This window comes from Leptonotus elevatus, chromosome 6 (genome assembly GCF_054856555.1).
Source record: "Leptonotus elevatus isolate MCC_2025b chromosome 6, RoL_Lele_1.0, whole genome shotgun sequence".
NCBI classification, from domain to species: Eukaryota; Metazoa; Chordata; class Actinopteri; order Syngnathiformes; family Syngnathidae; genus Leptonotus; species Leptonotus elevatus.
Genome location: NC_141244.1, coordinates 21,746,648 through 21,758,356, shown reverse-complemented (window position 1 = coordinate 21,758,356; position 11,709 = coordinate 21,746,648). Strand labels below are relative to the sequence as shown.

The 11,709-nt window shown below is 37.7% G+C and overlaps 2 protein-coding genes across 3 annotated transcripts; both read right to left on the bottom strand.

Moving 5' to 3' along the window:
- Positions 1–1,168: 1,168 nt before the first annotated feature.
- oscp1b (organic solute carrier partner 1b) lies at positions 1,169–7,511 on the bottom strand. Its single transcript, XM_086079555.1, has 10 exons — positions 7,284–7,511; positions 6,783–6,937; positions 6,415–6,582; positions 6,262–6,342; positions 6,073–6,176; positions 4,614–4,742; positions 4,377–4,446; positions 4,164–4,297; positions 4,026–4,089; positions 1,169–3,843 (listed from the first exon to the last, which is right to left on the bottom strand). Exons 1-10 carry the CDS (start codon positions 7,393–7,395, stop codon positions 3,715–3,717), a joined length of 1,146 nt encoding a protein of 381 aa, XP_085935681.1. The 5' UTR covers positions 7,396–7,511; the 3' UTR covers positions 1,169–3,714.
- Positions 7,512–7,956: 445 nt separating this feature from the next.
- Positions 7,957–11,234, bottom strand: LOC147172730 (cornifelin homolog). 2 transcript variants are annotated; one of them, XM_086078726.1, is made up of 5 exons: positions 10,250–10,295; positions 9,426–9,497; positions 9,191–9,316; positions 8,980–9,116; positions 7,957–8,310 (listed from the first exon to the last, which is right to left on the bottom strand). In XM_086078726.1, the coding sequence occupies exons 2-5, from the start codon at positions 9,445–9,447 to the stop codon at positions 8,206–8,208; spliced, it is 390 nt and encodes a 129-aa protein (XP_085934852.1). In that variant the 5' UTR covers positions 9,448–9,497; positions 10,250–10,295; the 3' UTR covers positions 7,957–8,205. The 2 variants fall into 2 exon arrangements, with proteins under 2 accessions (XP_085934852.1, XP_085934853.1); XM_086078727.1 differs by lacking the exon at positions 9,426–9,497 and having other exon boundaries at positions 10,250–11,234.
- Between the last annotated feature and the right edge of the window lie 475 nt (positions 11,235–11,709).

Below are 11,709 nucleotides of genomic sequence, written 5' to 3'. Positions count from 1 at the left end.
TCACAAATCAATTCTGTAATAAATTTAAAAAAGTCACTTTTAGTTACTCAATGATTCAGTTTTGAACAGGCAAAGCTAATCAAAGTATTGATTCCAACCACAAACCACAACGAAAGGGCAACCCAGATGGAAGAGGGCTTATTTAAGTTACTGTGACCCAGCAGTGCATTGGCCCCAAGCCACATTAAAAATGTTTAGAGTCATGCCTGCCCCACACTTTTTTTTCTTTTTCTTTTTTAAACACAAATGATTCACATTCATGGGGCAAATTGAATGAACTATGATAGCATAAACTAAGATACACATTATTTCCAGGCTTCTGCAGGCCAGATCAAGACAACAGGCTTTGAGTTTGACACCAGTAGTGTTACAGTCAAGCACTTTTTCTTTTCTTTTTTGTTTGTCTTTCAGGGTAGGTTGTGGTTTTTCTTCTTCTTTGCCAAGGTCACAAGGATGAGCTGGGCGTATATGTCCAAGATCCAATCTGGGAATGGTACAGGCTTGTTTTCCTTTCACGGTAATGCCTGCATGGCTTAGTAGCTCCCTTTGCATGCTGATAACCGCATTCTAATTATCTGTCCCCTTGACAGTGTTGTCAATTGTGGATGAAATGGAGGTCTGGTCTATTAAATGTTGTGAATAAATGGTAAAATACACTAGGTGAATTAGAAAATCGCATTTAAGCCTTTCTAAGGACACTGCTGAGACTAAGAGAACAGGAAATATAGGATGAAATGTTTGCCATCATCACACTATAAACAATTGCAATAGCGCCCTCTATTGGCAGTCATTTATTAATATCTGTTAGCATACCCTAACCCGCCAACACAGACAACCCCAAAACAGAACTAACCCTATCCTAACCCTTATCCAGAACTAGTTATAATTAGACAGCCTAGCCATAACCCTGAACTGGAACTAACCCTGACAAAGTGCAACTCTAATCCCAACCCAAACCTAATACAAATGATACATAATCCTAACCAGAAATAGTGCTTACCCTCAAACGTGTCCCCCTAATCCATACATAAAACCAAACCAGTACACTCAACCCTAAACCTCTAACTGTCAAACTCAATCAGAATCCCTGAACCCTAAACCCAGTCCTAACCCCAAACTCACAAACCTGGAAAAAATAAAAATAAAAAAATTAAAAACTCAAACCACATCTGTAAAACTTAACTTTATTATTTTTACAACAGTTTAATTGCAGAAATATGCACATCTATTCACAGAAAGCAGTACATAAATCAAATAAATAAAACTATTAAATTCACATACTTACACGTTTTGAAATTGCAATTAGCCACCAACAATTTCTCCACAATCCTTCACATCATCATGTAAAATGATATTCTCCACTCCAGAGCGAGTATCGTAATGCTGACTTGTTAATCGCAGCATTTAAATCAGGTTACAATCAGGCTAGAAAAGAGCACTTGGGTTTTTGCAGGTTCCCTGCACCACATCCTTTCAAATGCAGACGAGGTAAGCAATTTCCCGAGCGGCAATTGTGTCTTTATGTCAAATTTACAGGGGACGTGAAGAAAACCCCCCCCTGAAATTATGTATTGTATGCATGACGTAAATGACATTTTCTTGTTTTGGAAGTGACCAATGCATAGAGCTTAGAACTACACTCATGTACAGTTTCTCACAAAAGCAAGTACAAATATTTGATTTAAAAATATATATATTTTCATGGAACAATATTGAAGAAATGACACTTTTCTGTAATATAAAGTAGTCAGTGTAAAGCTTGTCAAATTGTAAATTTATAGTTCCTTCAAAATGACTCAACAAACAGCCAACGTCTAAAAGGCTTGCAACAAAAGTGAGTATACCCCTGAGTAAAAATGTCCAAATTGGGCCCAATTAACCAGCTGGTGTGTAAAATTTGGTGTTATCGCATTCAAAGTCTTTAATAGTGGTCACTGGAAGTTCAATATGGCACCTTATGGCAAAGATGTTGACTGGTTTTCCATGCGTGTTTAAGCAAGTGCTGAAAAATAATGGTGGTAAATAGTGACACCTTGCCATTATATGACATTTGCACTTTTGTTGCCAGTGGTACGGACATTCACGGTGAAATGTTGCGTTATACAAGGTGTGTATGATGACGTCTTTACTTCAGTGTTGTCTCATGAAAAGACAGAATAAAATATACAAAAAAGTACTCACTTTTGTGAGATACGGTTTATGAAGGAGGTGGTCGTCTTGGTCTATGAAGGTACTGATCCAAAGTAGGACCATGCGGTCTTGGGTCTGCACTCCAACGAGAGCCATTCACAGCGAAGACCGTGCGAAAGTGTTTTTTTAGGGTTTCCCAAACGGATTGCACGTTGTGTTCTTTATTATTAAAGGCGACGTATTGTGTAAAAATACACTTTAATTGTCTTACTCTGTATCCAAATAATTCGGTCTCTGTTTTTTTGTTTTTTTTTAGCTTAATTCAGCAGCTTAGTCACAAAGTGCTTGGTCACAAAATGTTCCTCTCCCTTCCTCTTTGATGACCAACTTTGCATACCAAATGTAACAGATGATGTAACTTTATTTCTGCATGACTTTGCTTGTTAGAATGTCTTTGTAATTTTAAAAATATTTTGTTTTGTCACAGACACATCGAAGTGGTCTCAACGACACACAAATCTTTTTTCTTTTTTTGGTCAAAAGTGCTCTAACATGACTCAGCAGAAATAACATCAAGCATATGTTCTCTTTTCATATTTTGGCAGTCTTTTGTCATAATGAAACGTGACACTTAATCAACACAATTCAGTAACTATACTATGAGAAAATTAATATAAATATTTAAAAAAAAATTACTAACAGCTGCCACAGCTAGCATGTGCTAGCGAAAACGCTTAACATTATTAGATTGATTGATTTACAATTTTCTTACTGTATTTACAGTAGTAATAAAATTAGATTATTTAAATATTATTATAGTTTATTTTTATGTTTAAGGGTTTATTCAGCAAAAGCCTTTCCAGGGCCTGTGGTATCAGCGAAGACATTTTACATCCCTTTAATAAACAGTTTTCCCATCTGCCATCAGGAAAACGTTATCGGAGTTTGAGGTGCAAAACTGCCAGATTCTTGAAGAGTTTTTATCGAACCGCCATAAGACTGCTAAATAGAAAATGAAAGGGACAAGTGCAATATATAATTATTTAAAACTCTCCCGAAAGTGAAAAAGTTAAGGTTTTATTTTGTACATTAAAAAAAAATTTTTTTTTCATTTACTGTATAGTTTTTTTATTCTGTGTTTTTATTTCGAGCTGGGCATTTTTGACATTTCGTTCGGTGACAACATCTGGGATGTTTGCTGAATGACAATAAATCTGAGTCAGATTTTTTTAAACGTGTTTTTAACTGCCTGAGTATCTGTAACAGGGTTGCAAAATATATGACAAATTATCTATTGAGCTGGATGAATAAAATTACTATTTATTTTTATGAAAAGTATTAAAGGTCCTTTTAAAAAAATGTTGGTGCCTAACTCTGAAATGCCCTGCATAATGTATTTTAGTAGGTTTGGGAAACCCTGTGTACTGTGGAAGCAAAATTGCTGTGGGTCATTTCCCCCAAAAACACACACCGAGGGAGTAAAAGCACCTGAAGATTTTCTGCGCAAAATGTTGCAGCATCACTTTTGCTGGTGCAGACAACGTATTGCGGTCCATCCCATGGGGGGGGGGGGATCCGATGGCGTCACAGACCGTCCATCATGGCCAGGAGGTCATCTCCTTTGCTACTGGCACTCGTGGATTGATCGGGCGACTCACGAGACTCGCTGAACTCGCCCATGATCTTGGCCAGCTCGGCGTTGGCAGATTTGTCCTGTGGGGCAGAGTTGCCCGAAAGAAACGCTTAATACCACGACATGGGCACGCATTATTAAACACAATAGTCACCATCCTCACATTCTACTGTAGTATCTGTGTCTTTGAGTGTGTTTGGATTGAAAAGGCTGGGCACTAGTTTGGTGAGTGACGTGGGTGTCATAACAAGAAAAGTGGTACCTTTGTAGCTTGGATGTTTATAAATCCATACGACAGCTCATCCGGTCTGGACATTAATGCCTCTCTGTGGCAACAACAAAAAAATCCTAAATGTTACTTTTGGATACGATAAATAGGATCTAGAGAGAAGGTACCCACTCTTCCTCCTCGTCGGTTGCGAACAGGTTCACCCGGAAGCCAGACTCTGCATTATTTTGGACTTCCAAGCCTCCCATCAGTTTGGCTAAGAAGTTGAGCTCCTCTTTTGCCAGAGGGTTGGGAGCCAGGTTGACCTGTTGACAACACAATAAATTCACCCCAGCGTCAAGATACTATACGTGTGTGTACCAAATAAAACATTTATTTTTTAACCTTAGTGTGCTGAGCTGAATGTTTGGACGTTCCCGACATGTGAGTTTCCACCGGACGGCACACGCTGTACCTGAGAGGCCACATCAGAGGAATGTTCCAAGCTTTGTCAATACAATACAAATTCATATGGCAAGCCTGTTAGTGAAAAATGGCTCGTTATGACAACATAGGTCCTTTAAACTTGTTATCAAGGCACCTCAGTATATTTTTTTGTGTGTTGTGTTGAGAAAGTCTTACATGTTAGTTCCTAGTTTGGTGACCCTGTCGCCGAAAAGCTCAAAGGATCCTTCGCAGAGTGCAGCGGTGTAGTTTCCGCCATTATTGAACTGCACCCTGCTCGTCTCCTCGCCAGTGCAGCTATACATCCTAGAATAGCCAAATTTATGTCAAAAAGACCAAAAAAAGTATTGGTAGACTTATTTTTATTGTGAAATATTTAACTTCTTGATTTGCTTGCATTTTAAATAAAGAAAAACATATTGAAATATGTACTTGTGTTTTTTGTGTGTTATTTGGTCCCAAGGAACTATTTCAAGTGAGTTGGGGGAGCTTCATCTAGCCAAGAGCAGGAATTTGCCGCCATCTTGTGGCATCCATAGGAAATAAACTTTTTTTTTTTTAAAGTAGGGGAACATTGTTGAGTATTTGTGTTTATAACATGAAAACAATTTAAATTTTTATCATACATTATATATATATATATATATATATATATATATAATTTGTGTGTTCTTCAGTCTTTACAACATAGAAAATAAACATTAAGCTATAGTAACATGTAAAAACAAATGTTTTTTTTTTAATAATATGTATGTTTGAAATTATTTTAAATTTACGTGATAACATATTTTTTATTATAATTTTTGATTGGCTTGTTCTTGTTAATTGGAATATTCAAGGGAAATTAATCAATGCATTTTATATTATTTATTTTTCGTTTACATCTGCTTACATACCGCTCAACAACAACAACATAAAAAGCATGTTTTTGTTTTATTTAACCTGAAAAAAATATATATATATATATTTTTTTATAATATATTTTTGGGAGATACAAGTACACAGTATGTACAGTATAGTGTATTCTACTAGTATAGAGTGATAGCAGATCAGAAATACCATTTATTTATTTCATTTTTTTATGATTATTTGTATTTTCTCACTGGCCTGTCTACTGAAACTAGTTTTTGAACTTGATTTTGATTGATGCTTACACATGCACAACCCTTGAGCAACACAATCAAAACACACAACATGTCTAAAGTTAGAATGCAAAGACCAAGAAAGAAGAGTAATGCAATTAGCTGCACGTGGGCCTGCTAAAGCTTGACGTTACAGCATGAGGGTAGAATCACAACGAATAATTTGGAAAAGTAACAGTGAAGTTTCTTCATCTTCACCACTCTAAAAGCATTATATTATATTATATTATATTATATTATACAGAGTGCAAATAGTTTTTCTGCCCAATCAACAAGTTAGAAATTAATCATTAATTCAATCTTCTTTTCTTTTCTTTTTTTAGCTCTTAAAATGTATCTGTGAGTAAAGACGCTTTGAATTCAACCATCACAATTGGACTAATTCACATTATACAGTACATGTAATTTCTCAACCTGGGACGTGGTAGCTAGGATGGGCCAAGATGCAGAGCCACTTTCAATCAATGGCTGGATTAAGCTTGTGTTGTAGTCACCTTATCAAGATGGGAATTTGTGTCCCGTGGGGCACAGGACCACTGATGGGCAGCACAAATCGACCATTGGAGTTTTGCACTTTGTCCTTAAGGAAAATGGACACCTGGTATACAAGACAGGAAAACAATGAGAATTACTGGATGTAAAATCAACCTCTGCGTTGTTTTTCTTAAATAGAATGAATTTACCCTAATGTGCATGTCCTGAAAGAAGATAAGAAGAGTTTGTCTAATCAGCTGCAATTCGCCGCTTGGTAATAGGGTGTACATCTGAAAAGAAGAAACAACATTACCTTCCATTGAAAACTATCCAAATTCCCACCGTACAAAGTGTTGGTGCACCTCTATGAGCTGCTGATACGTCTCGTCCACCTGAGCCAAAATGCATGGCGTGTCCTTGACAAACTCCTTGATGGCGTCCATGTGGTTGAAGGTGACGAGGAGGAGGTCGCGGGGCCGAGGACAGAGGAGAACCTGGTACTTGAAGGCCATGGTCATCAAGTCGTACAGCTGGACCGCAAACTCAACTTTTAATTCACACTTGATGCATAGTACGCAGTATAGGTAATAGTTTGAATTTAATAAAAATCAAATTTACAGAATTCAAATGGAAAAATCCAATTCAGCATTTTCTTTCAGTTAGGTGCAGGACAATGCACTAAAACAATCAAGTAACGTAGCACAGTGCAACACACTATGATCACGCTAACCTTGTCCATGCTGGCTTGATTGAGCCTCATGATGGAGGCGTGGGCCAGCCTGTCGAACACGGTGCGCAGCGCCTTCTTGGAATAAAGCTCCTGTGGCTTGAAAAGCTCCTCCAGGAACTTCTTGTTAAACATGGTGGTGATGATGTCATTCATGACTAGTGAGGGATGAAGGGAAGGAGTAGGCAGGTTTAGGTAATGTACTTAATGCCATACTGATGTCTGAAGCGATGGCGCGTGAGTAATGTAGATATTTAACCTCTTTTGTAGGAAAATTCCGGACATTTTGCAACCCTAATTATAGCTAGGAATAAAATACTGTATTTCCTCAAATAGTGGCCTCCACTCAAATCAGCGCTGTGCCTCATTTAATTGCCACACCTCAAATGACCACTTCCAGAAAAAAAAAAACAGGTTACTAGTGAAAAGATAAAAGATACTAATCAGTGTGTTGTGTTTTGGTCTTAGCGGTTGTTTGTTGTCGTGTAGCCAAAAGCTAACCACCTTTCTTAGCCTTGTCAGGGGGGATATTTTGTGCTCGTAGCCGCTGGTCCAGAATATAAAGCATTTCTCCGCCCAGATTGATGAAGAGCAGCGGGAGAGTCCTCGACGACATGTTGGAACCTGGAAAAAAAACGTTGAACAACACCCCGTTCGAAAATGACAAACAGCTAGCAGTTGTGGCTAGCTCACTACTGACGAGGAGATTGGTTGCTAAAGCCTCCTCCACCGGTTGCCAGGCCACGGAGGAAGTAGCCAATCAGAGGGATAAACGTTTTCAAAACCGGAAGTTGAGTGAGATTGCGTGTACTGTATTCAATAATTATTCTATTATGAATGTTTAATAAAACAAAAACAATAGAACGTAAACTTAAAGGTTTACTTTGTTCATTACATTACTGTAAAATCATTTAACTTAGTACAATGTGTATCTTTTAATACACATTTCAATTACAAATGTATAAAATGTGTATTGTGTGAATATGTGTATAATTTAATTTGAGGAATTTAGTTCTTTTTTTATGACATCACATTTAAAAAATATTTTGTACACAGTCCCACAAGTATATCCCCCCTCCCCCCAAAAAAGCACAAACAATATGAAAAAAACAGAGTGTATGTATTAGAATTGTATACACAAGGGATGGAAGTCAAAACACACCACACACTGTTTTTTTCTCATATCTGGTACTTCATTGGATTTCAAGTACATACACAAAATTACCTTTAATATGGTCTCCTTAAATTTCAGGGCAAATTAATTCCATTTACACAAATCTTTATTCAATAAGAGACTGCAGAATTCCTTTGCATGTTTGTTTGCAAAAACAAAAACAAAGCAAAAAAACTGGGGAAACCGAAATCCTGTGGACCATATATTTGTATAATGATTTGGGTGATGACTACTCCTTTGGTTTTGTAGCTATTACGGTGTAGTTTCTCCATTCCGGATGCGAATCTCTCTGGCCATTCTGCACACCTCACAGATGCCGCAGAAAAAGGACATGAGGGCGTCGTTGCAAATTGTTCCCTGCGAAAAACACACACACACGCACGCACTGTGAAACACAGAAAAACTGTGTAAAGGGACCGAGACCTGCTGTGGATAGCAAAAATCTGTCTTCATTGTCGGTTTGTAATTGATTACCTATATATGCCACAAGATGGCGGCAAATGACTACTTATGTCTACATGAAGTTCCCAAAAGTTTCCTTGGCTTCAGGATGCCACTAGATGGCACCAAATCATCCAATACTGTTATTTTGTTTAAGTACAAAGAAACTAGCAAATAAATATCCAAGCCATGTCACTTGAGGCGCAACGATTACCGGTAATCAATAACTAACCGATTATCAAATTAATCTACAATTAGCTTTGGTAATCGATTAATCGTTTGGATACTTTTTTTTTTTTTTTTTAAGTGACCAAATCCTCATAATTTCATCTTAATTCTTATTCCACAAACAAAATAATTAAATCAGAATGCAATGTTTAGACTGGTGGGATCACAAAGAACATATTGCAAATAAAAATGTTCACTTCACTTCTACTCTAAAACTTACTGATAACTTGCACATGTTACTTAAGTGTCACGGTGGACTTTCTCAATTGCAACCCGACGAGCGACATTTCCGCTCTTGTGCAATCTGTTAGTGAAATCAAAGCACTTCTTCTCTGCCAAGCGTTGATTTGCACATACCTGGATGCCGTACGTGAGCCTCATGTGGGTCCTCATGGCTGTCAAGCCGCCCGGCACGCAGCCCAGGCAACAGTTTTCCCCATATTTGTCCGCCGTGTAGCAGGCCAGGACGGATGGGCAGAGGCAGCCGAATGCACCTGGTGGAAGAAAGATGAATTATGATCATTGAATAATGAAAAACAAATATGGATGTATCATCTTTATAACTCACAAATCAATAAATCGCTGCAGCAGGAGCAGAGGCCCGTGCTCCACTGTCCCGTTTGGACGTTGGTGCCATAGCCGCCGGCGCCCGGTTGACTGGTTACCACTGGGTTTGACATTTGGGCCACAGGTTCTGATACACGTGCAGAGTCAGACATATTTTATCATTACAGAAAACAAGGTGGTATTAAATACCACTACTTTTTGTTTTTTTTGGGGGGGGCATGAGGAAAAAAAATGACCTGAATCTGAATCCTGCCACATTGTTGTTGTGCTCTGCTTGTTATTTCCACTTTACTGGCTGAATAATAAGCCTAAAAAATGAAGTCTGGTGTTATTTGTGCAGTCAGCAGATGAGCATTCGCCTTAAGATGCTCTACTTCACTCTCATTGTATTGTGAGACACAAGATGGGGCCATTTTTCCTATTCAAGTGCCCAGAGGGCAATGAAGGTTTTTAAAACTTTATTTATTAACAGAAAACAATTCAAAATAAAGCATTCAAATGCATTGCTATTCATTATAGATAACATCTTGCATCCTTTGGTAATGTCTGTATATTATTTCTTTTTCTTTTTTAAGAGTCAACATAATGTGCAATACATTTGGAATAAAAAAAAGAAGATACAATTAAGAAATAAAACGGAATATATCACCATGTATGGGTTATTGTTCAAATGTTTTTTTACTAAAGCATAAATAAATAAATAAATTCTCCCACTGTAAGAATGGATGAACAATGCACACGTTTGAGTGCTTTTATGGCCCGAAATGTCATTCCCCGACTCAAACCTAACAGGATTTCCCTTCATTAACAATAAAAGCGAAATGCTTTGCAAATCCGGACAAGTGCAATATTGAAATTTGGGTATTCTATCATTGTAAGAGGTTGTTGAAACCTTATAGCTAATCATATTTATAGGCAATAAAAACCTGCTATGGAGAAACATGCATGATTCTTTCAAGAATGTTTATCGAGTTTTTCCCAATTGCAAACATTTGACATTTTTTATCATTCAGCCGTTTGATATTTTTTGCATGGTAGTCAAAAACAGCATGCAACTTACCAGAAGGTGTGTGTGAGCGTGCGCTGGTCCCGATCAAACTGCCGAGCTTGACGCCACACAGGAAGTTTGGGGTTCACGTTGAGAAACGCTTATTGGTGTAACTCAACGGCTGAGAAGGATGACGAGATCTTTGTGGTGAATCTCGGATGCAACGGTGCAGGTTTTTCTTTCGTGCATCGTGTGTATGGTCCACTTGTACACACACTCGACTTTTGAAGGACTTCCATGCACATTGTTGTGTTTTTGGAGTGACTTTGGAGTCATGACTTGATCAGTCAGTCTGGGTGAATATCCAGAGCCACTTTTGAACAACAGCCAGCCAGTCTGAAACAACATCATGTAGAAACGGCCAAATTCCTCACAGGTGCAACGACCAAGCTATTGGCTCAAACCTAAAAAAGATAAGCAGAGCTGCATTGAGTTTTGTTAGATGCACAGATTAGCGTTAGCTTCTGATAAGCGGCACATACCGGTCGGTGCTTGAATGCTCTGTGAAGTTGTGGACACGGAGGGGTGTGGTCATGTGTCCATTTGCGCGCCATAAACACACTGTTACTGTATGAAATGCTGCTTCCATGATTTGAATTCTTGTTTTGTGTTGAGCTCTTCTTTAGTAGGAGCCACACTTGACTGGAGCTGTGCTTGAGAAATTGGCCGATTTCAACAGGACAAGAAATAGGGTGTGCAAAGTGCACTGTAATTCTTGATCCTGGGGATAGTTTGAAGAAAGCATGTCGCATATGTTCCGAAGAGACATAGTTTTAAATTGGGAAATAATACATATAATTGGTCTAATAGCATAATTTATAGAGCTGTCAAACGATTAAATTTTTTAATCAGATTAATCACATTTTAGAATTTTGGTTAATCACGAAAATAAAGCCTCTATTAAAAAAATGTACCTGCCAAATTTAAAGAGCACCTGTTATATGTTAATTCTTTAGACATTTAACTTATTCACTCCCAGCAATTTTCACTGAAGCAACTCCCTTCGCTCCCAGCTGTTTTACTGGATTTTGACAGATTTTGCAAGGCCCACAGAATATTGCGGTCTATTGCTATAAAAACATGGAACCTACCAAAAGAAAGATTAGTCTCTTCTTTCATCAGAAAAAAAAGTGTATTTCTATCTATTTCCGTTTTGCAGCAATTAGCATTAAAATACAGCTAAGTTTCATCATTATTCACAAATCTATTTAGAAGTGTGAGTAAAAGAGATTTTTTTTTTCAACCTAGCCATGTTTAATCTATTTTGCTCTGCTGCCACCTGCTGGCCGTTTGTTTAATAACTACCATTTCTTCAACTGTTCTTTGCAGTTGAGAGGCTGCATCAAAGCCTTCTGTATGCTCTAGCATAAAAAACACAACCAAAACGTATAAATACGTCTTTGGGACACTTAAACATTTGAAATAGAAGGTATTTATAAGTTTTTGGGAGCAAAATGTTCTGAGAAGGTCTT